Raw genomic sequence first — 25,833 nt, 5'->3', positions numbered from 1 at the left:
AAGAACTACGTATTTCGTCGTTCATTTCACCACGTGTCCACTATCGAATATGCATTCGTACGTGAGTCAATTTACCTAAAAATATCTAGACGGATCCCGGTAAAATAGTATAATATTCAGTGGATCGTACACGTGTAGAAATGGATCTCTCTCAGTATCGGAAAGCCTTAATTTACGTATTGACATTTCTCGCCTATGCGTGGTCTGGCTATGGTGCTGGCTTACTGTCGAATTTACGGGACGCTGTGTTGACAGCTGAATCGGTATTTCAAGATTTATTTGGAAACGCGATCACGGTAGCTAGGAAGATAAAGGATATACACGAGGTGTTTGACGCTGCTGTAGACGAAAACTGTGTCTTTCAATGTCCAGGAGGTACATCAATCTTTAACCTACTGTTAATTATTCATTCGTCATTGTTATTATTAGCTGACTAAATACGATCTTCTGAGTCTACGCAATTCCTATAAAATTAATCATCTAACGATAATACAATACTTTTATCGTACCTCCTTAATCTAAATATGTACGTTTCATTTTTTTTTTTTATTCATCTTCATACGATATTATGTAATTGTGGGAATTAACACCCGTATCTCTGGTATGACTAATTCTAGCTAGAAATATTTTGCAACAATTTCAGGGATAGTGCCAAAATCGGATTGGAATCATAAACCACAAAGTAACGGATGCGGTTCACTGGGAATCGAAGTACGCAAATGAATGGAAGGAACTGTTTACAAGAAATGACCCGAAGGAAGTAATCTTTATCGGACTGATTATTTCATTTCAGATAAGTCAAGAATATCTGCCACTGGCAGAAATGACTAAATGCTGCGATGCACACGATATATGCTACGACACGTGTAATTCTGATAAGGAAAAATGTGACTTGGAGTTTAAGAGATGTTTGTACAAATTTTGTGAAGGGTATCAAACAACTACTATAATAAACACTTGCAAAGCTGCTGCGAAAATGCTTTACACCGGTACGACCGCCTTAGGGTGTAAAAGTTACATGGATGCACAGAAGGAAGCTTGTTACTGCGGAGATAAATGGAATAAGAACAAGAAACCGAAAAGGGCTGCTCAAGCTGGAGGAGAGTTATAAGACCGACGCATTGAAAGGAAACCGTGATCGTAAAATTTTTAATGTAACATACACTTTGAATCTCGTTTTCCAGATCTGAGAAAATAGAAGCAATTGTGCGACCTACTTACCCTTATCTTAACTTGTAACAAAACATCCCAGTTGGGGAAGTTTAGTTAAACCGTACCTTGAAAACCTTATTTTCGAAATTTGTATAGTAATTATTGTTAAGTAATTTTGTACTTGTGTTAGAGTATACAAACGAAATAATTTTACTGCGAACTGTTTCGATTGAAATGTAAATATTTTTTACAGACGTTAGATAATAAAGAAAAAGTAGATTATAGATTTATTGGTCGGTTTTTCTGCCTTGATACAATAGCTTTCCTTTTTATCTATTCTATGTAGAAAATTACTAAAAACTCCAAATTTTTACTTATTCACTTGTTTCCATTGAGAAACAAGGGAAGGCACGCTTAGCGTTGACAATATCATTTCAATTTCGTACAAAATTAATCAAGTAATGAGGAACATGATATAAATTTTGTGAACGGTCGCGTGGAGAATGGGAAACACCGGATCCGCGCAATCAAAAACGCAGAAGCGGAGACTGAGTGACAAGTAAGGCAATTTCCGAGTCGACATACAGATCGTGTAGACTATCAAATGTAGAGTTAACATTGACTTGTTCAAATATGATGGGTAAATACATAAAAGCATAGTTTGTATCTTTTACCTCTGGGTAGCGTAGGTGGTCACATCGGAAGGAATGGAAAAGTTGTAAGAGCTCCCGGACGGCGAGGACTCAATGGACAGGAGTTAATAAAATTTCGGGCAACTAATCCTTTCATAATCTTCTACTTGCGTCTACGTAGCAAAAGACCCAAAGACCATGTAACTGTGATTGCACGGACAGCTGGAAAATTATGGTCCCAAATGACTTCAGAACAAAGAAAGAAATATATAGATTTGGCAAACGCTGAGAAAAGAAGACGGGAAGAGCAAAAAAGGAAACGAAAATCGAGGTGATTCCGTCATTTTAATAAATATATGTATGTACCTTTTCTCTAAATTTGTCTGACGCACTCGAATATCTTTTTTCTAGAAGAAAAAATAGAAGACGTTTATAAAAATTCATGAAATGGTGAAAAAAAGTGAATAGAATTGAACTGGTATACCAAGTATGCGTGTGCACCAAGCGCGCAATTTATGTCCTTACGGCAAGTCTTTTATTCGTGAAAAATATCGTCATGAAGAAGCATTTATTTTTGATTCCTTTTTATTTGTTAGTAGTTTTTTCTTAGCTCTATGTACAATAAATATTGATGTATTTTTACACTATCAATGATCTTTTTTATCGTTTAAGAATTACGCTAAAAACCAGGCAAACGTGTTTGCCTCTCGCACTTATAGTCTCGTCTGAAAAAATTAAATTCGTAACGTTACTATAAATATATTATTTGTTCGCGATCGTTCCTCGAAGCGTCGTGCACACGAGGGAAATTACAATTGAACGTACACGAACGAGCACCATTTTATATTTCCCATGAAAGAAGACGAAGGATTCAAGATACTCGTCTTCTTTTTTTAATTCCATACAAAAAATAATTTCAGGGTAATTTTCACGACGCTCCGTGGAAGAGCTTTCTTTTTTTACGCATCATTCTTTTCGAAACTAACATGTGCCCTCTCGCTCACAATAATAGAAAATAAAAACATTTTCATACAGTAGAAAGTGAAGAATGGATAATAAGTGTATCGTATATATGTACGCTTTTGCATACACACCTACTTTCCGCATATCTGTGCACGTATGTAACTGAGGGGCATTGGGACTGGAGAAAAACGTAATTCTATACTGATCTCGGAGAAAATGATGAAGATGACGACGACGACGACAATGATGAAGGATACGATAATGGTGGAAACAATAATAATGAGGATATTAATAATAATATTAATAATAAAAATGATAATGGCGATGATTGTAATAATAATAACAATGATAATAATAGATGTAATAGTCATAATTCTATCAGCAGTAAGAAATACAATAATAATGACGACGATTTCCGCCATCGACGAGAGTACCTTCTGAGGGGACATTAACGAGAAGCGCGATCAATCAATGAGAATGAACGAGTTGGCCATTCATATCAATTAATTTGCATTAGTATAATTATCATTACCGTAATAGTAGTACAAGTATTTTTATGATACAGTAAAGTACAGCGTGCCTCGAAGGAAACGTAAACAACAACGTTCAACAATCGATAATATCAAACAGAATATTCTTTGTAAGTGTCGTGTAGTACACGCGCGCGCACATGTATATAATATATACATACATATACGTATAATATACACGTATCACAGTATACATACACACATGTATACCATGGTACAAAAACTTAACACCGCTGTAATTTCGGATGGGAATGCCCTACTAAAAATAGGTATCCAATTTGTCGATCGTGGATTGACTCCAACATTGTATATACAATCATTTACATACATACACATGTGCGTCTATGCGTTTACGTATGCACGTTTGCGTACTCACAAGCACGTACATATGTATGTATAATCCATCTATCGACGGATCAACACCTAGATAAGTTATTTAATCGTTTTAAATGCACAATTTACGAACCCGAGTTCCTCGATTTATTCGATTTTATGATTGTTTTTTATACGTACACATATGCTCCTCTTCTCTTTCATAAACACGCGTGAACACGCACACAAACACACGCGAATTCATCCATCTCCGTGTTCAATATGTTAAGAATGAATCCATTTAATACCAGCCGTTCGATTTTCATAATCGCTCTGGACTTTTGTGGAGTTTCGTAAGCGAACGGATTAGATTGCAGCAGGAAGAAGGATAAGTCAATATTGTAAAAATTTTCAAGTAAAAGAGAAGCGATATCTGAAACATTCGTCAAGAAGACTACGAACGGTAGCGAACGCAAAGGAAATGATACAAATTCTCTGGATAGCGGATAGCAGGATTCTCAAGGAATTGAGTTGAAAAGATTATTAACTTGTAAGACTATCATTGCTTACCAGCGAACCATCAAAGCATGTTGAAACTCCTCGTTTATTTTAGGGTTTCGTTACTGCAGTAGGTAAAAGAATGTGCGCTTAGGTGTGTGTTGTGTGACTAACGCGGCCTCATCGAACTATTCAAAGGCTGCATCAGACCTCCGTTTATGTAACCATGGTACGTCGTGTACACCGCAGCGGGATTCTGTTGATGAGGATCCTGAGGATACGGTGCAGATACATTGACAACCCCAACGGGCAACTGGCTAGCTTGGTTCATGAAGCCACCGAGTTGTGCAGCTTGATTCATATAGCCGGTAGCGGGTTGTGCCACCCGATAACCATACTGAGCCATGAGATTCGTGTTCAACGCCACGTTGGGGCTGACCCTGCTGGCGGCTGTCTGCATTTGAGGGCAGGTACTTCCAGGATCGAGAGTTTGTCTGTACAGGCTCTCACTCGGATACGGCTGCGTCAAAGATGTCATGTTCGCATTCGCCGACGACCTCGAGGTCGATCTGCTGGGCGGTCCGGGAGTAGTAGGCGGTACCGTGTTTACGTTGTAGTAATTCTTCGGATATCCCAAAGGTACTTGAGGCGGTGTCGGCAACTGCCTCGATGTTTGTGGTGGTGTCATCGTATGCGGTATAGGAGGCGGTGGTGTTAAATTCATCGCCGGTGGAGGCGTAGGCGGTATCATCTCTAGCCCGTTTGTCAGTTGCTGTAGTTTTGCTAGGCTACACGAATTCGTGGTTTGGTGATTCCCTGAGGCTGATAAAGGAGGCGCGGGTGTATGCGAATGGGGTGGCATCGCACTTGTCTGGATGTAAAAGTTCGTCGCCGTTGTGCACGCGGTGGGAGCACCGGATCTGCTGCTTCTATGTTGAATCACGTACGTGTTCTGTGTCGGAAAGGCTTGAGAAGCAACGGTCATGTAGTTCCCCTGCGAGATAACAGCCATGTTATGGGAATGAGCAGCGTGCGTATGAGAATGCGGATGAGCTACGGGCGGCACGCTCATCGACGGAGATTGTTGATACTGAGGCGGTACGTGCGTCGTGTGTGCAACTGTCGTATGACTCGAGTGGGAAGTCGTGTGGCTCGTATGCGAGGTCGTATGCTGTGAAGAAGACTGAGCATGGGATGTGGGTGGGGTCGCTCGATGCGACCTGCTGCTCTGTTGCGCGGATCTGGATCTGTGAGTCGTTTGTGAACCACTCGCTCTTTTATTACTATGAGACTGCGTCTGTTGCTGCTGTTGATGCGTAGACTGCTGTTGCGGTTGTTGCTGTGCTTGGGACTGCTGTTGCTGCTGTTGTTGCTGCTGCTGTTGTTGCTGCTGCTGCTGCTGCGACTGACTGTGTGACATAGATTGATTTTGTTGGCCGAGAGACAACTGCATCGGTTGCGGCGTGTGGGACGGTGGTAGAGGTTGCGGCGTGTGACTTTGAGGCATCGGTTGTGGACTTAGCGTTGATATACTTTGTGGTGTATGCGATTGAGAAAGGGGTTGCGGTGTATGAGACTGAGGTAACGGCTGTGGCGTGTGACTTTGTGGAAGAGGCTGAGGACTGTGCGTCTGCATACTCTGAGGCGTATGCGATTGCGGTGTCCGTGGCTGCTGAAGAGGCTGAGGTGTGTGCGGTTGATGCATCGGATGGATGGTGACGTGAGTCGACGGAGTGTGCTGGGGCATCGAACAATCGCCGTATGGCACTTGCGGCGGTATGTTCACGGCGACTGACGTTACCGGTGTAGTCATTTGCATGGACACTGGAATTGGAACGGTAACGGAGGGTGGCATAGATGGTAACGCACTAGGCGGTCGCTCGACACTATTTTGCGACGCAAGATCGCTAGCGATCGATGTAGGCGATTCCAGGCCTAATTGACTGACATCCAAATCACATTGACTGTAATGCAAAGAGTGCACCGAATTCGTTGTTGAGTCGGGAGTGTAAACTCCCATGGATGGTAAGTCCGGTTGTGAAGGAGGTGTCCTCTTCACTGAGCCAGGATTATCCAAATGCGGTGTCGTCTTACCACTCTCAGGCGAATTTTGCTTCAATTCTTCGGAATGCATTTGGAGATGAATGTTAGTATCCTGTTGCTCGATAATAGGTAGAACTTTTTCTTGAGGTGTGAGTGGCCCCGTTTCAGGTGATGCGATATTCGAAATAGTAGACGATGCTTCCTTTTTATCTGCAAGCGTCGTAGAAGATGTGTCTATCTTTGGCCTCGTTAACTCCTCCTTGGAATTCTTCGTGAACAACCTCTCGGAAATTCCATCGGGTTCCTTACAGCTATCTACATCTTGAGTAACAGTTTTCAATTTATCGATTTCTTCTTCTTTAGCTAAAGAAAGTTCAGGTACCAATTTAGACGTTTCCGGACTGCAAATTGCTTTTTCTATTACCGAATCTTTATCACACTGCCTCTTTGCGACCTCGTTCCGTTCCTTCTCTTCTTGTTCATGTTCCTTCGCACTTTCTCTCCTCTCTCCGTCACCTCCCTCTTCACATCTATCTCGTTCTTTCGCTTCAGGCGTAAAGTCTGGTTTCGGTTTTTCTACAACAATCGCGTCGTTGTCTTCGAGTTTCTTCTTTCCCGTATCATCCTCCACTTTTTCGGTTTCTTTGTTTGAATCGATTCTTGCGGTACTCGAACATTGTAACACAGATTTCGGCCTCGGCGCAGGTACTTCATCTTCACCTTCGTCTTCGTCTCCCCCCTCGTACTCACCCGGGCTAGCAGTCGTTGTCACTTCTGTTTCTTGAAGTACGCTCGATTCTTGACCGTCGTCGGCACTGCCAGCACCGCTACTGTCACCAACATTGTTATCTTCCGTAATACTGTTGTTCTCAATGGTTTCCATTAAATTATTATTCTCTTTTTCCTTAGCAACGAGTTGTTCCGAAACGGGCGACGACTGTCGTTTATTCGCCGAAGAAGACATGGTTTTCTCAGAACTCGACGACAGAGACAAAGATGGTGTAATTATCACAGAAGTTTCCACTCGATCTTTCGCTGAGTTCTCGGTCTTCACCTGCGACATCTTTGAAGTATCCTTCTCGACTTTCGCTCTTCCTCGTCTCGAAGATACAAGTGAATTTTTAACTTCCTTCGTTGTTTCTTCTTTACCGTTACATTGATTTTGCTCTAAATTCTTCTTTTCCTTCGCTTGTTTCGTTTGTAAGTACTTAGTTTGTCGACTGGTTACTTTCAACAAGATATCGTCCACTTTGCATTGTTTCTTCGCGGGTCTTTGCACGACCGAGGACAGACTCGAGTCTCCGACTTTAGAAAACGATTTTTCCGTTTCGCTTATGCTGTCACTGTCTTTAAGGGAACCGTCCTTGTCTCTCGTCTTATCGCGTTCTTTCGGTTTCTCTTTTTCCTTATCCTTCTCTTTTTCTCGCAACGATTCACGAGTCCGTTTCCTAGAACTAACTTCCGACTTCTCCTCCTTATCTTCTTCAGTCTTTTCGGAATGTTTTCGTTTACGCAACGGCGTCGTAGCTGTTACCGTCGCAGTTGTCGTTACCGACTCACTGCCAGCAAGTGTCTTAGGTATTCTAATTCTTCTCCTAGACATCGTTGTCGTAGCAGGCGTCACTGCCGCGGATGCCGATGCCGACGATGTTCCTTTCGTTGAATTTGCGTTTTTTGAAGCGGCTATTGCCCGAGAATGCCTGGGCGTCGAAACGTTCTTCGACTCTATTTCCATCGGCTCTTTAGCATTTCCTAACGCAACATTTCGGCTTTCTTTCTCAGACTCTTTCGTCCCCTTTGATTCTCTTGAGTCCTTCATATTCTTCGCTTCTTTGGGAATCGCATCTTTTTGTGCCGGAGACTTCTGAACGGTCTTTTGCTTCAATGGTGACGATCTCCTCTGCGCCACCTTCCTTCCTCTCGGCTTCTTCTTTATTTTGACCTTCTGAATTTTCTCGACAATCGCTGGCACGTGCTTCGGTTCTACCACAGGAGAAGACTCGGAGCTGGTATCACCGCTCTCTTCAGGACTTTGATAAGGATTAGGTATTTGTGTGAGCAACGGAATCCATCTGAGACAATCGGGGTCTAATCTGATACGAGAACTCTTCCGTATCTTCGCCATATGAGCGTCAACTTTACTCCAATCGACCACTACAGCCACCTTAGAGTTCCCTTCCCCGGGTAGGTGAACGGACCTAATGAATCCCAGCAATTGCATCGCCGTCGCGATGTCATGAGCTGATACACCGGTCTCCTTCGTTATGTCGGCAAACTCGATTTCGATGGCATTCCTATGGGCGTCTAAGTATTCGAGTACAACGCTTTTCCAGAACGAATGATACGATACCCGGCCGAGATCGGAAAGAGGCTTTTCCGGCGTGCCCGGAATGCCTTCCACTTTCGACAGAAGGTAACTAAATTCGATCAGAAACCTACCGAATCCTTGCCTCTGATACTGTGGCAAAGTCATGATACACGACACATTGTACCTCTGTGCGGGACAATGTTTCTCTTTGCTGAAGTAACCCACCAAATGACAGCCGTACTTGTCGTTTTTCGTTACAGCGTAAAACAAAAACGGCTCCACGTCGTAATATAGTGTCTTATGATCCAAAAACAATTTCGCTAATAAACACAAATTTTGACAATAGATTTTGTTTACATTGCCGTCAATCTGTAACATAGAAATGGGAAACTCTTGTTGGTCTATGATCGACAAAAAGTCAGTTAAACATCTAATGAAATCAATTCGTACCTCGAAAACGGAGAGTCCATTACACCTATAGATTTCGGTAGCCGGTGGATGCCTCCACTGGCATTTATCCATGTGCCTGTCAAGCACGGCTCGACTCTTTGTATATTTTAAACAGAATTCACAGAAGAATAGTTTTGGTAATCTTGCGTACTCCTGCGGGAAAGGGCTCGAGTACCACGTCTCGACCTCGTATCGGCCGAAGACTATAGCCGCGGGATTCCTAACGCCACTGCCTAAGTTGGTCGTATTTCCCGAATTGACGGTCAGACCGGTATCTTCTTCGTCACCGCTAACAGCGGTTAACCGAGCTGCTCTGTCTCGAGCTTCCTTGAAAAGGTCAACATCCTTTTGAGTAACTCCTGGTGGTAAAGTTTGAGGCAGAATCGGTTCCTCTGTAAATATATACAACGGATACAAATCATTTTTGTGCTCGTACGTTTACGATGAACAGAACAAGGAAAATAAATTTTATTTGTAACTAATCCATTGAAATTCCAACCGTCAATTTTCTCAATTTTGTCAATCTCTAATCGTTCAAAAGAAAAATTCAATTTTTGCTGTGATGTACCGTATCATGATAATAAAAGAATGTAATATTTGCAGAATGTACAGAACAAACAAAATGTTACTATGATTCTCTGATATGAAATGGCGTTAGTACAAGGATTATGAAAGAAAGTATAAAAATTTGTTCATTAGGAGAAGCAAAATTATTGTAGATCAAAGGCAAAACTATTGAACTTATGCATTGAAAACCTTCAATGATACTGAGTGCGACAACAATCGATTAGCTGTTAATAGTGTAAGTATTATCCAAAGCAAAGCTATGGGGTAGGTGGTTTCGTGGGATGTGTTGGCATAGTATTAAATTGACTCTTCGAAAAACGCTTCTTTTCTTCCTTTAGTATTGGTTTCTTCGTTTTGTATCTTTTCTCTCGTTTAGTCTTTCCCTCTTCTTACATTTCTGTTTTGAATTTTCTATTTTGTTCGTGAAAACGACAGTGTCTGCTGAATATCAGCAGTAACACGTAGACTTCGGCATTAATTAAGCTCTGAGGGAAAAACATGCCACCCAGTGCCGAGTTGCTTCGTCCTGGGAACAGCTCTCTACCAGTTTCTTCACGTCTTTTTTTTCATATTTTTCTATAAAACTGAAAATACTTCTTTCTACGATTTCCGTTGAACTTTGTATCTACTTTGTACTCGAAGAACCACAAGTCTCGACTATTCTAGATACGTGAATAATAATCTGAATTGTTCTTGTATTGTAAAAAAAAAACTAATGCTAATCTGATGAAAAACATGAAAAACCATGATAGAAGAAGCGTCAATACTATTTTGGGTATCTAATTATTAAACGTTCGTAAAAGTATCGTCAAGTGCGTCGATTTGCGTACGTGCATAAATTACAATTTCAACATAATTGTACAGTATATGGAAGAAAAAAAGGAGGAAGGGTTTGCATAGTCAAATAACAACGTATTAGTAACATGCAATAACCATGTAAGTTTCCGTAATGTAAAACCAGTGGAAACTCGATTCCGAAACCCTGTTGAATTTCAATATTGAAAGCGGAAGAGGATGCGATCGTTTGAAGTAAGAAGTTCCCATAAATTTTACACCACGCAATAAGCAATAAACAACGCGTGTTCCTTTAAGGGACCTGATTGTTCTTGTTATACGATTACGATATGTAGTATGCAGTTAAAGCTCTTTAAAAAATAACGAACGTAAATTGAATAAAGAAACCGCTGTATACCATTATCATAGAATAATCACGTTATCTTGGAACACGTCGTTGTCATTATGTCAAACGTACATATACACACACATCATACCACACCACACCGCCAACACATCCACGTGGTGGTGAGCGAGGATTAGATTAGAGGGAATTCTTCTTTGCGACTTGGGTGCATCATCGAGGTTAGGACTCGTGAACGGGTGGGGTAGACTCTTACCCTTCCTGGTGGAGCAGGGTGTCGCGCGGGGTGTCGTGGTGGTGTTGGTGGTGGTGGCGCTAGTACAGGCTCGTGGATTGGACTTTTGGCTAGGAATTGACTTGACGGAATCGGAACTGTGGCTGGACTTTGAAACAGCGGGCACAGGGTGGCGTGTCTGATTCGCTTCTACAAGTGTGTTTCTCTTTCGCGAGGAGAGATCGTGCCTGAAAGCCGGCGAAGGCGACGGCGACGGCGACGAAGACGGTGAAGGCGACGACGATCTCGATCGCGACGGCGAAGACGATGACGAAGACGACGAAGACGACGACGACGATGATGACGACGACGACAACGAGAACGGTAATGGTAATTGCAATGGTAACTGTAACGGTAAAGGCGATGGTGATGCTGGGACCGCCGCATCTGCCGCGAATTTCACTAACGTCGAGTCGTCTTTCATAAGTTTCCTCCTCTCTTGTTCATGCCTTTTACTGTTCACTGCGGTCTTCACCAAATTCGATGGTGTCATTTTCGGTAGTTTCTCATTAAGAGAACTGAACAATGTTTCATCAGAAGGTGTGAAAATCCCAGGTCGAGGCACTCTCGGCACATCATTGCTCGTTTCTATTTTTCTCTTCTGTTCTTTCGATTTCCCTAGACCGGTTATAGCACTGTTCCTCTTATTATTCTGCGCTTCTCTCATTATTTTACTCGTCTTGTTTCGACTTGCATCGTCCGTGTTAGGCCGTTTTCTCCTATCGGGCGCGTAATTAGGCGTTGGCGCACTAGACCTTGTTCTGGTACTAGTAGGTACTGAAAAGAAGTGACTCAAACCGTCGTACAGACCTTTTAATTGACCGGAACCAGGTTTCACTTTGTTATCTGAACTAGTAGAGTCATTTTTTTGTTTCTTCTTAGCATCTACCGAGTTGGCAGTAGGTTGCACAGGCAAACTGAACGTCGGTGTACCGCTCACATCAAGTTTAGGTAACTGCGGCCCAAACGTATTAGTTATATTACTAAAAAAGGGTGACACCATGTGGAGCTTGACCGCGGCAGCAGCGAAACCCCATGGTTTATCTTCGTTTATACCACAAGCGAATAGACCCCTCGGTTTCGGAGAGTTAACATGATGATTCTCTTGACAATTACGATTTCTATTACGGCCTCGGTTCCTGACGGGAACATTCTGTTCGTCTTCCGTAGAGGACGAGTTGCTCGAATCGCCAGAACTGTTATCATCTTCTTTCACCCTCTCCACCTCCTCTTCTTCACCGTCCTCGTCGTTATCGCCGGTCGTATCACTGGTGTCGTCGGAGGAATCGCTATCGGTCGCGTCACTGCTACTGCTACTGCTAGACACTAGCGGTACTTTTTTACCGGATACCGGGAGTTTCTGGTTCACGTTACCCCGAGTCAACCTAGGACTAATGTTTTGCGAACATTTCAATTTATCACCGCCCCCCACCCGCTTCAGCTTATTGTGCTCCGCGTTAAACGCACTAAGCCTAAAGAACTTTTGCTTCTCTTTGGAGATCCTATCGTTCTTTTCCTCGAGTAGCCTACCCTGGCCTGCGAGTGGGGTGGGGGGTTGTGGTAAAGGAGAGGAAATTAAAGGTGGTTGACGAGGGGAGACAACACCCGCATTACCGTCCGAGCTGCTGTCCACCTGAGCCACTCCTGCGCCGCTTTTTCTACTCGGTGTTGCAATCGCCAAGCTCTTTCTGGACACTGTCGATCTGAAACAAACATTACCCGTTCGAATTCATCGTGCACCAACTTGTAAGACATTTCTGACTCTACTTCATTCTTTTCCAACGAAGAAAACATGTTGAACGATCACTAGCATACTGGCTCAGAATTTAAAGTAATTGATTTGGATTAAAATATATTTTGCTTACTTTCTATTTTCACGTAACTTGCTGAGTCTCTTCCTCGCACTGCTCGGCGTGTCATCGAGAGAACTCGATGTATCTTGAGTCTTGCTCCTTTTACTGTCATCCTTCGAAACGGGTAAATGCGCCGTCTGACAGTGCCGACACCTCCAGGGAGTTTTATTCTTTTTATCAAGGACAGGGTCTAAACAAGTGGGATGATAACACTTCACGCAACCCGCGCATTTCACCAGATAGTTTTGAGATTCCCGTTCCAACTGACAACCAGCACACGTCGGAGAACAGTCGTCGCAAGACCATGTTATTCCTCTGTCAACGAGGATCGAAAGTTCTGGGGGTGCACAAGAATTGTGCAAAGCCGCGCCACACACACTGCACCTGCTCAGTTTCTCGTTCACGGTCTTTTTCGCATTGTTATTGTTCCCGGCTAGCGTCGCTCCTAAACATTCTCGGCATATTGGTAACGGCGCTGGGAGCTGTGAAAAATCGAACGTTCGGCATTAGCATTTAATCAGAGATTCAACATGTTTTCCGCACTAAACATATGTATCGAAATTGGCTCCTAAGAACAGCGACTTGTTGCTCCACGGCAAAGAATAGTATTGGACGCGCGACTAAACTCCTACGTTACGCGAAACATTTTCTCCCGATATCGGTTGACTGGGTTTTCATAACAACGAGAAATGCCGAAAGGACAAATCGATCCTGCTATACGTTATCGCAATGTTTAATCGTTGGGAACCTTCAGTATCAATAATAATGTACGTTAAATCATAACCAGTAGCTGGTTTTTAATGCATTTTCTTTTCTGTGGCAAATATAATTATGGAAAGGGCAAAACATGTATATACATGAAGTCGAATAAAAGTGCATACTATTGGGGATCGCTAAGTGCGGGATTGGTAGGACCGCGCCGCGCCGGCGTGATGGTTGTATAACTTTCTGTGCTTTCTGCGGCCTGACACGCATAAAACGCGGTCGACAGGAGGAATAGGGAGGAGAAATGATTGTCAGAGAGGGGGAAAAAGAGAATGAGAGAGGGAAATGAGAGGGAAAGAGAGAAGTGTGTGCGTAGAGTAGAGGATCAATAAGAGAAGCGATATACAAACGGAAGTTGACCGAGATAGCATATCGTCCAGAGTCTCGCCCCCTCTGTTCAAGTTCCCCTCCGTCACGACTTAAGTTAACCATCTTGAGGCGCGGGCACACGCCGTGACTCCCCAAGCTACGGATACAGAACCGTGAAACCGGGAGTCTCATTCGACGAATATTTACATCGTTAGCTACTCGAGATTCAAAAGAATGGTCCAATTTTCAATATTACGTGCACCGAGGTAAAGAACTGGACATTAAACAAATTCTACTATAGCAAATTAGTTCACAACCATCTTTTTCGAGCTGATTCTTAGGTGTCAGCAATCAATTATAGATAATATTCGTGATTAGCTAGAGTGCAACCAAATCGGAAAGCAAAACTTCCCGTTAGTTCTCTATGACACCTTCACCTTATTTTCGTTGTTTCGTTCCGGATCTGAAAGTTATTCCTAGAATACAATTTATCCAGCGCTATAACATTCGCGTGAGAATGCAATAAGGTGTACAAACGGATGTAAGGAAGACCACGGAAGAAGTTAAATGAATTCAAGTACGGGCAGTAGATACGAATCGGTACGTTGCATACATGCGTCACTGTACGTATACGTGTTGCGAGCGAATCCATTGGTATACTGCGAATAATTCAGACCCGGCGCGGCACCGCGCTGGTTCAAGTTTAAGATCATGAAGTTCCTCGCAACAAATGCGATTCTTGTCCGTGAACCGAATACAAGGATTTGTACATGCACGAGAAACTGAACCGAACGTGTACAATGCAAGGAGCAATAAATAAAATTGCATACCTTAGGAGCAAGAGGCTCTGGAGAACCAGTAACGGTTTCCCCGTGCTTTTTGAGAGAAGGTGGCCTGTCCGGTTGCCGGAAGAAGTTGCCATCCTGGATCACGAGTCCTCGATCAATTGCCCTTTTAGCTGCTAGTTTGAGCGCTGTTCTCAAATCACCCTCTGCTTGCTCTTCTACCGTGTGACTCTGCCTGAGATATTTCTCGATGGTTTTCAGAGTCGAACCCTCTCTTTCACCCAATTCTCGGACAGCTTTGCCCAGTACTTTACTGAGATCGGTACTCTTAGAGACTCTGAGCGGTCTCGTCTGAAAGCCGCAGGGGTCCTTGTACGAAGATTGTCCTTTATTAAAAATCTTGAGCACATCGCCACGTTTGACAGCGATCTCCAGATGTTCGGCTATCTCTTCCTCGTGATAATTATGATGCTGCCTGATAGCGTGGCATATCCGCTCGACACTCGGTCTCTGTTTCTGGGTGCGTATCTTCCGAATCGCATCCAGGAACCAAGCTGACCATGTCTCGGCGGTCTCAGGTTCGTCCATTTCTTGTCTCCGTCGGCCGTCTGCCGACAGAAGCGGCGGCAGCGGCGGCACCGGCGGCGACGATCACGTACCAGGCCAGGTTATTTTACACCCGATGAACGACGCTCGACCGTCTCCAGATCGGTTTCTTGCGAGCAATACTTGCGACACTCACATTCTGTGACTTTGCCTTGTAAAATTCACGCAGTGGCTCCTTCACATTTCTCCCCGAAGGTCACTCCGTGCTCTTCTTATGCTGATTCTAAAATCAGACGTTGGAAATCTCTCAAAACTATGCAATCTTTAAGGGAACATTCGACTGATATCCCCCTAAGCGATGAACTTTCTCTCTGACTCGTAAGCGAATTTGAACAGATACGCGGAAACGCAAAAAGAAACGAGAGAAATATTCTTAAAATCAGAGTAGCAATCGTTATTGCATAATTTTAAACCACTCATCGATATGCACGATTTACCAATAATATGTCGCTCTTAAAACTATCTCTACAAAATGTTGGTCTGTTGATAAATTCTCGGTCAACTCTCAATTATAAATGAAACTTGCATATTGAGCGATGATTACGCATGCACACATTGAACTATTATATATCTGAAACGGGATGCAGTGTTACGATGTAAACTGACCTAGCTCAACGTTACCGGTAGTAAAAACATCTCTAAACTCGTAATTACTTGTTTAATAAACAGTGTATCCAGTTACTAAAACAAAAATATAATTTGGGAATATCTACATCATCCGTTATTTTCCTTAAAACGACATTCTTTCTACATGAATCAACGTGAAACGCGTTCGTGTAATATGACTAAGCGTCGTTCAGTGAGCGCGACATCAAATCACGCTCTGGGCAATCGTTCACTGTTTTCTTACGAGACACAGTAAAATTTAAGAAAAGCACCCCGACTTGTTTCCACGGCAAGCTTATTTAGCAAGTTAATCGGCCAATTACAGGCATGCTCCCAAGAATTACGAAGAACAGCTACGCGACGGCGGGAACAGGGCAGCGAGGCGACGCGACCCGACGGTAACACAGCAAACGGGCGAACGTACTATACAACCACAATTTTCCGTCGAAAGTAAACGAATGTATATTATTTATACATCGCATCGCAACACAACGAGCGTTCTATACTCGATCGCGCCTACAGGTGCGATTGCCCGGGCCGTTATTAGCCGCACTCAAATGTTGGCCGAACGATTACATCTACTGTCTAATTTATCTATCGTTCGGCCGGTTAAGACATATGACGGTAACGAGGACGAAGGGAGGCCAGTAGTCAAGCCGATTGACTGACTCTGCTTGCCGGGGTCCCTCTCACCCGACGGAGAGGTAAAAGAGAGGATGGTAACGGAGAGAAAGAAAGAGAGAGCAGCTGCTACTGAGAAAACGAACGGTCGCTGAACAACTCTAACCGCCGGCTTGTTGTTTCTCGCTTCCCTCGTTCTTTATCGAATTCGTTCCTACGATGTATACGCTTTACCTCGCACAGCTTTGAAACCAGCGAACATTTTCATCGGAACTCCCGAAAATATCCGTTTATCGATATATGAATCGTACGTTAAACATGGTTTATGAATGAACAATCTCGTCCGGTTACAAGGATGTGAAAGGGTCAAGAAAAAAATATTCTATCTGAGTAATATGTTTGCTAACAATCACCAACTGCCGTCGGTAGCCATTATAATCTCAATATGCTTAAAATCGTAAATTCGTACATCGATTGAAAATGTAGTTCGATGATTCTCGACCAAAAACTATTGTTACTGTTCGCGTAAGTCACTTCCCTCCCAAGAAACACACGGTTCGTAACTAACGAGCTTAAATTCCGACGCGTGGCCGTCGCCCACAAAGCCGTCGCTAACCGATCGCAATTGCTCGTCACCTGTTAGCTAAACGTAACGATACTAGAACGCCGAGTTTCTCGTCTCCCGGGCATGTAGAGTCAACCCGCAACGCATATGGACGAAAAATGTATAACGATTTAATTACGTGTCGAGATAGACAGCGAGGACACAAGTTTCTCGAAGCCCGACGGGCAGCCATCTTGGGTAGGTACGGTCAACTCTTGGCTGTTTCGCACAATTTTTTCGCGCCCAAGAACGACGGTTCCACGGCAACATCGTGGCCTACAGCTTTGCAAGGAAACGCGCGGCCGATCCATGCCATTACAACATCCACCTGTTTCCGCATAATTGGAAACAGATGCGTTAAGATGAATCGAGGAGAAACACCGAGTACAGAAGATTATCTCCCTCTCTTTTGCACTCAATTACACACTAACTCTCTCTCCCTCTCACTCTTTCACGAGCTGGCGGCCCGACCCGCTGGCCCGTATGCGTCTGGTGATGATTCGCATGGTTCTCCTCGCAAGATTTAACGAGGGACTAATTGTTTTTACCTGATCGCGGTAATCCCATGAATAAATCCACTGAGGAACGAGCACGAGTCACTGGACACCGACGCACGGGATGTTTAATCACGATCACCAATTATCTCGCGACAACGGCGTCACATTTCACACAAATCAACAAAGGTTACCCACTTGACAAAGATGGCGGTCGCGGAGGTTACACACTGTGCGCACGCGGTGGGGAGCGTACTGCGCACACCGCGCGCTCACAGTTACGGCAGAATCACGAAACAGTCGTAGCGGCACGCGTTTTCGTCGACCAATCAAACCATCCACTTTGTCTCGTACTATATACATACACTCTCATTATCGGTCACACGTGCGTCCCGCTTCGTCTTTCTTTAGCGCGCGCGCACCGATCATTTCTCTATATACGATAATGCATGCGATGTATATGTGTCCGCCGAGTCTGGCCGAGTCCCACGGGACGGGACGGGACATGGGGCCATGGGACGGGGCAGGAGCACCTGGACGGACAAGAAAAATCTTAAAGCGCGGGAACGTAAGCGCGACTGAACCGAATATCTACCTAAATCAACAGGAGTGTACCACTGCATCTATGCACGATATGCACGTACATATAGTATATCCGCGTCGTTGCATTTTATTTTTCCTTCCCGAGAACTATGTATTCTAACATTCGTTATCGTCTCTTACTTCGCGCTCGCTTTAACATTCCCAATTAGTTCCTCGACACCGCAGCGCGGGCCTCCGTTGTTCGGTGTTCGGTGCAGGAACATTGCCAGAACCTTTGTCAACAAGCTTCCAGGACCGTACTGAACTACCGTTAGCCCCCGGATCTACAATAACAGACAAAATATTTGCTCTGCCTCTTATACTGAGGGCTAGTAATCACCCTACCACCCTACTTCATCTTACCATTTTTTCGAGTCATTAAAATCTATTCTAATACTATTTGTTTAATATTTTTCATACATTTTATCGAAATTAATTAGTGTTCAATCGAAAATACATATACATACACACAAATTAATTCTTGTAGTTATGTAGTGTACAGTTTAGTAATGATATTATTGATTTACTTAAGAATGTGTGCATAAATACTATGCAACGTTTTCATCTATCTATGAAATGTAGTCATGCATTTATGAAACAAACGTACGTGCTACACTTGAGAGTATGTCTTAAAAATAAAGTAAATAGTACATTCGTTACTAAAGTGTAAAAAATTTCCCAACTACGTGAACCAAAATATTTGATCATGAGTACTATTTTTATGATAATCTATTTCGTATCCTTTTCGTATGTTACATCACATTCTTAAAATAAAGTGTATACATATTTTCATCTTAAGCAATGGCGTACGTACTGTTATTTATAGATTTATTTTATAATTGTAGAGTACATGGTAAAAATTACTAAAACAACAATGTTTATTAAGTACAAGATTTACAATGATTAGTTACATTAAGCACTATCAGGGAGTAAAATCAGGTTTTCCCTCGTAAGTACATCCTGATCTTTGTACAATTTGAGTTGCTGCCCAAATACCGCATTTCACGCAAACTTCTATGTTTCTGCCTTGTATAAGTTGAGCCAAAAAACCTAAAACAAAGCCATGATACTACATGAAAAAAGGAAATAACACCCAGATGACAACATACCTCCTACAAATGCATCGCCTGCACCATTAGTATCGACAACTTTCTCTTGTGGTAGCTTTATAGCAGGGACCTCTGTTACGACGTCATCTTTAACTACTATTATATTATCAGCACCTTGCGTTATCACAACGATTCTTTTTCTTTTCTCATTCATTTTTTTCATTCGAGATAATTTTAATGCGATCTCCTTCCTATCTCTAGTTTGAAAATCATTTGCTTTTGCGAACGCATCGGCTTCCGTTTCGTTACCGAATAATATATCGACGTAAGGAAGAGCTGCTAACATTTGTTCTTTATAATGTTCGCATAAAAACGGTGCGCTAAGATTCATGGTGAACATTTTATTCGTCCCATGAACACGTTGGGCAACTGCTTGAATCGTCTCCGGGCTTACGGTTAAAAAGAAGCTCTGGAATCAAAGTCACGAATTTAAATACGAATATAAAAGTGCATAAGCATTACGCGTCACTCGTTTCGTACATACAGAAACATAAATGTATTCAGCACTTTCTATAAGTCTTTTGTTTTCGGGTTCCTCTATGTGCGAAAGCGAGAAGCAAGTAGCAGCAGCCAAGTTCGCGCATAATGATCGCTCATTCCCCGTAATAAGAACTGCACAGGTACCGGTAGGTTCCTTCTCTGTATATTGATAACGAACATTTAAGCCATCCGCACGTGCCTTATCCTCTAAAATTTTTGAATATTTGTCCTTCCCAACGCAACCCATATAAGTTGTGATCCTTGGCTTCTCCAGGAACCACTAAAGAATTATCTATGTTTGATAGTTCTAATGAAATTTAAATTTCTATTTTACATCGTAAAGCACTTACTTGTGCTACTCTCATTGTATTTTGTACAGAACCTCCGGCTATAAATTCCGCTTTGTACAATTCTATTAGCTCATCGTACATCGGCTTGTGTTTTTCTTCGGCAAGTATTGCATTATTCGAATGTAAGCCATACTTTTTTAAAAAATTTTTATCTACATTTGCCGAAATATCAAGAAGAGGATTACCCATCCCCAAGAGAAGGCCATCTCTGAAATAATCAAAAACTATCAAATAAAATATAGTCGTAAAATGAATCTAATATATGTATATAGGAGTCATACTGATTTAAACCCGTTGTGTAACCTAACGCAAAACCTACTATTAAAACAATGCTATTCCATATTTTTAGAACTATCCCTATACAAGCAAACAGTTATCGTTATATAACTATATAATAAAAATCGACAATTTTCATTTATGGAGAATTCAAATAAATAGCTGCAATTCATTTAGGAACTGCAATTGAGACGGAGGGTCAATTCTGCAAGCACATGATCAAGGTGCGCGTGTCCAGTCGAGCATAACCTTCATTCGTATATATTTTTAACATAACCTCTAACGCAAGTTACATCACGGATGCACTACAAATCGAACAATAATAAAGACTGTATCATCATACCTTAAATCCACCGTCATTTGTTACGATCTTCAGCTACTGTGGAGAACAATTTGAAATTTCCATAAACAGACAGCAACGATACGCAGCTCAGCTACAACCGAACTGCTCCTCGCTTACAATAGAAAACTCCAATACAATCACGTGTACTTTGAATGATGTTTGCATTAGAATATTATCTTTACAGCGATCACTTTCCGAATTACGTAAATATAGACATTACATTGAATGGTTTATTCCAGTATTTTGATAAATCGTGAAAAGAATATCGGTCTTTTTAACTCTTTTAAATATAAGGAGTCGGTCGTACGTAAACGTTATATTTACATATATGCATGTTACAGTAAAAGCTTATCTGAAATATAAATAACGTAATGTAACCTGGTAACTAATGGTAATACTATATTTATTGATATTGTGTGTATATGTAATTCCAATCTTTATTTTTAATATCATGGATCACAGGGATTTACTAATAATTGCTTTCTACTTGAAACGAAAGAACTGAGGGATTTAGCAAAACTACATTTATCTTGTATTTACGAGTTTAATATTATACTATTTATCAATAAATTTCGATACACGGAGGCGCTGTTTTACGATTGTATATGCCTTTGAAAATTAGTTCCAATAGATATCTTTCGATTATCGATCGTTCCATTAATATGTATAATAATCAAACATAGTTTACGATAAAAAAATCAATATTTGTAGACAAACAAATAGGACGATTATAGATTATTATAGATTAAAGATCTATGATTAAAGTATCACAATGAAATATCGCATTTAAGTGATTGTGTGGTATCACTTATATATTGGAATGAAACGAGAAGGAATATCAAGGAAGGGAAGAAAGGGATAAAGATTTTTACTTCTTTACGATACCTTCAAACGTTTCCACACAGTGGAAGAAAACCAATCTTAGCAAGATATAAAAACGTGTTGCGATGAGCGAATTTGTAGCCATTTTTCCAGTATATTAGAAGTCTGGATATCTATATGAGGTTCTTCATATTGCAGATGATCAACGTGCATGAGCGTGCACCTCCTAAGAAAGAAAATATGACTCTCAAAAAGTTCAGCAAAGGCACAAGTGAATGCTATTGAATTTGAACAGTTTCAGAGAAGAGAACAGCGAGTTCTCGGTTTATCTGACAGTGTTACGCGATTCAGAATGTGACGCTGATCGTGAATGAACTTGCCTTGATCATAATACGTGGTTTGCACCCAATTATCTGTCCAGAGTGGGATGCGTGTGTCCACCAGTACGTCTGTGGGGCGTTGCGAGCGTCTCTTAGTCAATGAAGCACGGAAGCAGTGTCCTGGTCGACAAATTACATCTCACCACATAGGATACCATCGTAGAACCACTTTCTCTCTCGGTTTTCATTCTTTTCCTTCTTTCAATCTCTCCTTCTCTTTATCTCTCATTTTCTTTCTTTCTTTCTGTCTTGGTACTCGACATGGTCAACCCCAGCAGCTCCTTCCAAGTATGTCCAGAAGCGCATGAGGCAGAGGCTCTATCGTGTCCTATATCATACATCACATTACAATATGCATAATGCTTTTTAGATTTTCCTGTGACGCGTTTCTCTATCATTTTTTTTTGTGCAACTGATAACCGACGACCCGGTATACAAGACGCGTGTTTCTCGCCGCGCGTGCGAACAATTATACCGTACCGGTTCTGTTGGCTAATTACTTCCGTGCTCGTACACGCATAGTGAACCCACCTCTCTTTAGTCGTTATCTTTCACGCTTTTTTTTTCAAAAGACGCGTCGTCTATCGTACAGGGTATATCTGACACAACGCTTCACATTTACTCGTGAAGGTGCTCGTACCGTATTCTCGAGGATGAGTAGCGAGCGGCAACTACGTCCGTTTGGGAACATTCGTTTCGTCGACCTTTTCTCAACGTCTCGACAATCCCGGTATATCCGTATTTCAACTTGACCGGTTGCCACGGCTTCAACGGCGGAGCAACGGTTATCGAGACTATCAAAATGCCATAGCTTTTCGCTCGTAAAACGACGACGGAACAACGTGTATGGGTCACGACGGCGGACATCCCGATCGACGTGTACTCCGGTAGTCTTCGGCGATTCGATTTATCGACGATAGTGGTTTCCATATTCAAGTTCCGGACACGATGACACGATATACGTATATACACGTATGCATCTACATTCTACACGTATCGATCTAGAAATTCCGCATCATAATATTCTGCTCTTTCGCCCATTCCATCGACTATCCGCGTGCAAATCGATTCAAATTGAATTGTGCATAGCAAGTTGACTATGACGTTTTACAGGGTGTGACAGGATGCTTTTTTTAAGTCCGTTCCACGTGAAAGAATCAATCTAATATATTAGTTTCGACCGTAATTTGCCCGTTTTCCATAATGATTCATGGAGCGAAGTTTAAGACACCCGCGACTTCAGAGATCGCTACGCTTCAACAGGTTGAAGCGAACGAATGTTTCATATGATAAAAGAGATGTGTATGTATGTAAGTGTGTAGTCGCGGAAGTGTACAAGGCCTAAAAGTTAAAATATCTCTGCTGATGCCTATTAGAAATTTTAAGAGTGTAAACACAGAAATGTGCTCCTCCTAAATCTGCATATACTGAAAGAGTAATGTATGTAGTACCGGTGATCTATATGCATTCTGTTGTCCTTTTATTGTCAATATTGGTCGATGATCGCGATACGCGACGCGCAGGAAGCCAACGAAGCGTTTACACGTATCACGACCGATTATATGATGTATATACTTGCTTAGACGATCTGTATTGCGAAGGGAAATATCGGTTGGATAATATTATTAAGTCGAGGGGTTTAGGGTTTGAAAGGAGGGGCGGAAGTTAACTTGAGCGCCGAAAAACGGTACAAGTGATGATTAAAGAACACGAAACGCCTTTTTTTGTGAATTTTACAGTACATTGTTATTACATTCGCTTCTTTAAACCATTATTAGTATGATTATCATTAATCTAATTACCATTGAAAACAGGTCGTATTATCAAATAAAAGAGGAAGAGAACGAGAAAAAAAGAAAAAAAATATTGAAGATAGAGAAATATTACACAGCCACGCTGTGCATACGCTGCTCGAAACGAAAAACGATGGTCATCCGTATATATTTAAATGTGAGTGTGTGTGTATATCTGTTTACGTGTATTTATAAGCTAAACGGAGCGCAACTGCGATTACCATATTGACCTTCGGTAATTATCCACGATAATTAATTCTAATACGTTAATAAAACGATATTACGTTACTACAGATTAACGATATAATATTCGCACGACCGACTTTACGATTTCAATACAGAATCGACGCATCCTACGAGACTATTGTGTATCAGAAATTGTATGATTAAGGTTTTTTTCGTTCTTCATGATCGGGTCAAATGATTCGAATAGTCGAACCCGCACGCATTTCTCTCGTTACTTTAAAGGAAAATTACATAAATACGATATTATCTATCATCCCGTATCGAGAAGAATCAGGATACACGACGGGAGGATGTTACACGGTATCGGTCACACGCACGCAGATTGTTGCCTTCATCGGCGCCTCTTAATAAGCTAAGCAAGAAACTTTATCATCGCATAATTCGAACAACCGCTCTGCCATTTACAATTATTTTCGCACGCATTACGAAAATCCCGTTATTGCCTAGACAAATTTTACGGGGTTGAATCTATCGGGATCGTCCAAGATGTGACAAACGAAACCCGCGCGTAAGGCGGAAGTAACAAAAATGAAACAAAAAGAATGAAGTAAAATAAATGTTCACGAACGTACGTTTATACGATGCTCCGATTTTGTGATTGCGACACGTAGCGAAACGCCCAGCTCGTAACGGTGGAAAAAAGACGCGAAGCTCAGCTTCTATTCCAATCAATATCATTATCGTTTGACTGCAGATTTGTCCGATCGATAGTTCTTGACGATCGGGTTTGAGTAGAGACAGTAACCGCGATTGAAACGTTTTGTCGCAGAAGGGACGCGAAATATTTGTACGATCTCAAATCAAGAATGCGCGTACGCGCGCGTCATTGTCACAGAAACGGCCATCGAACACTTTATTTATATATATTATATATATGCATCATCCTACCAATTCATTCTTCGAATTAACTTAAATAGAATTTGAATTAGCGAACATGAAGAACGAATTGTTTCGCTCTCTGCAGAATAATGGAAGCAAATCAAAAATGAATCCAATTGAACAGCCGGTCGAAAAATCTATTCGGTAGGAGGATGCCACAATACAATTTCTTACATCGAAAATGAGAAAATCTGCTTATCGATTCGATGACTATCGAATAGATACGCGTGTCGAAATACCAAAGAAGAGTGTTTTGAAGGGACCGGGCAAGAAATATTGAACATGGCAAAACGGTTCGAAGGAATTGAGAAGGTGCCAAAGGAAAAAGCTGATGGAACATCGTAACGAGATGCGCGTCATGCATAAATCTCGAAAGTGGGAAAATCGGGCGGGCATCGGTAGGAAGAAGAAATAAAGAGCGAAGGGGTAAACGGCAACGGCGTCCTAACAGAGACCTGCACAATTCGATAAAATTTTTTTACTGCTTAATCGGTATGATTTCTGTATTCTCATTTAAAGGGGAGCGGACGGGGGATTCTCGTCTAAATAGCATATACTGCGGAGAGAGTACATGTTCCGATAGAGCGGGCGAATGGTAGATCTTCGCGCGTGCAGATCGACAGACACAGACGGCCAAGAGTATCTCGGTCCCGAGGCTTCCTGCTAGCGACAGACACAGACCCGACACAGAGACAGACAGACCGACAGAGACCGATCCGAGCCCGACGCGACGATTTAGTATGGTGCGAACCGGCGCGACGGCGATGGCCCTCGTAATCCCGGTCTGGTAACCAAAATTAATCTAACGTCAGTTACACGAGATTGATAGAACGAATTTTTAAGTATTTATATAGTTTTCCAGTTTTTTTAGAACACGGGCCAAGAGAGGAACAACTTGTGAGACACAAAAAGGGCGGATAGGTAAGTAGACAAGGGGGTAAAGTATGTATCGTGGTAGAAAGAAATAAATTGTACCATCTTCGACAGATAGAACGATTTATAACGGTGTTAATTTTGAGAGGGAGATTTCGGTATTACTTTCGTGGGAAATAGTTAATTAAAT

At 42.1% G+C, this 25,833-nt stretch overlaps 5 protein-coding genes across 12 annotated transcripts in view; 2 read left to right on the top strand and 3 right to left on the bottom strand.

The window, feature by feature from the left end:
• The first annotated feature begins 118 nt into the window (after positions 1 to 118).
• GXIVsPLA2 (phospholipase A2 group XII) lies at positions 119 to 1,407 on the top strand. The gene is made up of 3 exons (XM_018029095.2): positions 119 to 375; positions 644 to 711; positions 794 to 1,407. Exons 1-3 carry the CDS (start codon positions 141 to 143, stop codon positions 1,109 to 1,111), a joined length of 621 nt encoding a protein of 206 aa, XP_017884584.1. The 5' UTR covers positions 119 to 140; the 3' UTR covers positions 1,112 to 1,407.
• A 137-nt stretch (positions 1,408 to 1,544) lies between these two features.
• Positions 1,545 to 2,284, top strand: LOC113464673 (protamine). Its single transcript, XM_026815702.1, has 3 exons — positions 1,545 to 1,711; positions 1,837 to 2,115; positions 2,196 to 2,284. The coding sequence occupies exons 1-3, from the start codon at positions 1,656 to 1,658 to the stop codon at positions 2,218 to 2,220; spliced, it is 360 nt and encodes a 119-aa protein (XP_026671503.1). The 5' UTR covers positions 1,545 to 1,655; the 3' UTR covers positions 2,221 to 2,284.
• A 67-nt stretch (positions 2,285 to 2,351) lies between these two features.
• enok (histone acetyltransferase enoki mushroom) lies at positions 2,352 to 17,849 on the bottom strand. Of its 4 annotated transcripts, XR_003389519.1 has the most exons (7): positions 17,565 to 17,849; positions 14,625 to 15,408; positions 12,733 to 13,202; positions 10,850 to 12,570; positions 8,889 to 9,280; positions 4,160 to 8,807; positions 2,352 to 2,509 (listed from the first exon to the last, which is right to left on the bottom strand). XR_003389519.1 is itself a non-coding variant. In XM_026815685.1 (6 exons), the coding sequence occupies exons 2-6, from the start codon at positions 15,165 to 15,167 to the stop codon at positions 4,257 to 4,259; spliced, it is 7,677 nt and encodes a 2,558-aa protein (XP_026671486.1). In that variant the 5' UTR covers positions 15,168 to 15,408; positions 17,565 to 17,849; the 3' UTR covers positions 2,352 to 4,256. The 4 variants fall into 4 exon arrangements, 3 of the variants coding, with proteins under 3 accessions (XP_026671486.1, XP_026671488.1, XP_026671487.1); XM_026815685.1 differs by having other exon boundaries at positions 2,352 to 8,807; XM_026815687.1 differs by having other exon boundaries at positions 2,352 to 8,807; positions 12,482 to 12,570; positions 17,565 to 17,838.
• A 1,054-nt stretch (positions 17,850 to 18,903) lies between these two features.
• On the bottom strand, positions 18,904 to 21,698 carry Adk2 (Adenosine kinase 2). 2 transcript variants are annotated; one of them, XM_018029369.2, is made up of 6 exons: positions 21,536 to 21,698; positions 20,651 to 21,002; positions 20,032 to 20,239; positions 19,686 to 19,961; positions 19,202 to 19,610; positions 18,904 to 19,142 (listed from the first exon to the last, which is right to left on the bottom strand). In XM_018029369.2, the coding sequence occupies exons 2-6, from the start codon at positions 20,665 to 20,667 to the stop codon at positions 19,015 to 19,017; spliced, it is 1,038 nt and encodes a 345-aa protein (XP_017884858.1). In that variant the 5' UTR covers positions 20,668 to 21,002; positions 21,536 to 21,698; the 3' UTR covers positions 18,904 to 19,014. The 2 variants fall into 2 exon arrangements, with proteins under 2 accessions (XP_017884858.1, XP_026671491.1); XM_026815690.1 differs by lacking the exons at positions 20,651 to 21,002; positions 21,536 to 21,698 and adding an exon at positions 20,313 to 20,610.
• A 353-nt stretch (positions 21,699 to 22,051) lies between these two features.
• Positions 22,052 to 25,833, bottom strand: part of lark (RNA-binding protein lark) — a 10,647-nt gene continuing 6,865 nt past the window's right edge. For 2 of the 4 annotated variants that reach the window (XR_003389522.1, XM_026815697.1), the window contains one exon: positions 22,052 to 22,180. Coding sequence is in view for 2 of the 4 variants with exons in the window: in XM_026815697.1 (XP_026671498.1) it covers positions 22,171 to 22,180 (10 nt within the window). In the remaining 2 variants the exon portion in view is untranslated. Of the gene's footprint in view, positions 22,181 to 23,551; positions 25,555 to 25,833 lie in introns of those variants that run through there. The other 2 variants (XR_003389520.1, XM_026815695.1) reach the window with 1 other exon arrangement.

Source organism: Ceratina calcarata, unplaced genomic scaffold (genome assembly GCF_001652005.2).
Source record: "Ceratina calcarata isolate Rehan_Ccalc_2016 unplaced genomic scaffold, ASM165200v1 scaffold48.2, whole genome shotgun sequence".
NCBI lineage: Eukaryota > Metazoa > Arthropoda > Insecta > Hymenoptera > Apidae > Ceratina > Ceratina calcarata.
This window is presented reverse-complemented; position numbering and strand designations above follow the sequence as displayed.

Bases quoted from the DNA above. Each gene is read 5' to 3' on its own strand.
- LOC113464673 (XM_026815702.1), top strand. From the start codon at position 1,656: ATGGGAAACACCGGATCCGCGCAATCAAAAACGCAGAAGCGGAGACTG. The intron at 1,712-1,836 runs GTAAGGCAATTT...ACCTCTGGGTAG, and splicing joins AAGCGGAGACTGAGTGACAA to CGTAGGTGGTCACATCGGAA. The intron at 2,116-2,195 runs GTGATTCCGTCA...TCTTTTTTCTAG, and splicing joins AAAAGGAAACGAAAATCGAG to AAGAAAAAATAGAAGACGTT.
- enok (XM_026815685.1), bottom strand. From the start codon at position 15,167: ATGGACGAACCTGAGACCGCCGAGACATGGTCAGCTTGGTTCCTGGAT. The intron at 12,571-12,732 runs GTAAGCAAAATA...TGTTTGTTTCAG, and splicing joins AAGTTACGTGAAAATAGAAA to ATCGACAGTGTCCAGAAAGA. The intron at 8,808-8,888 runs GTACGAATTGAT...TCTATGTTACAG, and splicing joins ATGGACTCTCCGTTTTCGAG to ATTGACGGCAATGTAAACAA.
- Adk2 (XM_018029369.2), bottom strand. The intron at 19,962-20,031 runs GTAAGTGCTTTA...ATAATTCTTTAG, and splicing joins ATACAATGAGAGTAGCACAA to TGGTTCCTGGAGAAGCCAAG. The intron at 19,611-19,685 runs GTATGTACGAAA...CTTTGATTCCAG, and splicing joins CTGAATACATTTATGTTTCT to AGCTTCTTTTTAACCGTAAG.
- GXIVsPLA2 (XM_018029095.2), top strand. From the start codon at position 141: ATGGATCTCTCTCAGTATCGGAAAGCCTTAATTTACGTATTGACATTT. The intron at 376-643 runs GTACATCAATCT...CAACAATTTCAG, and splicing joins TGTCTTTCAATGTCCAGGAG to GGATAGTGCCAAAATCGGAT. The intron at 712-793 runs GTACGCAAATGA...ATTTCATTTCAG, and splicing joins GCGGTTCACTGGGAATCGAA to ATAAGTCAAGAATATCTGCC.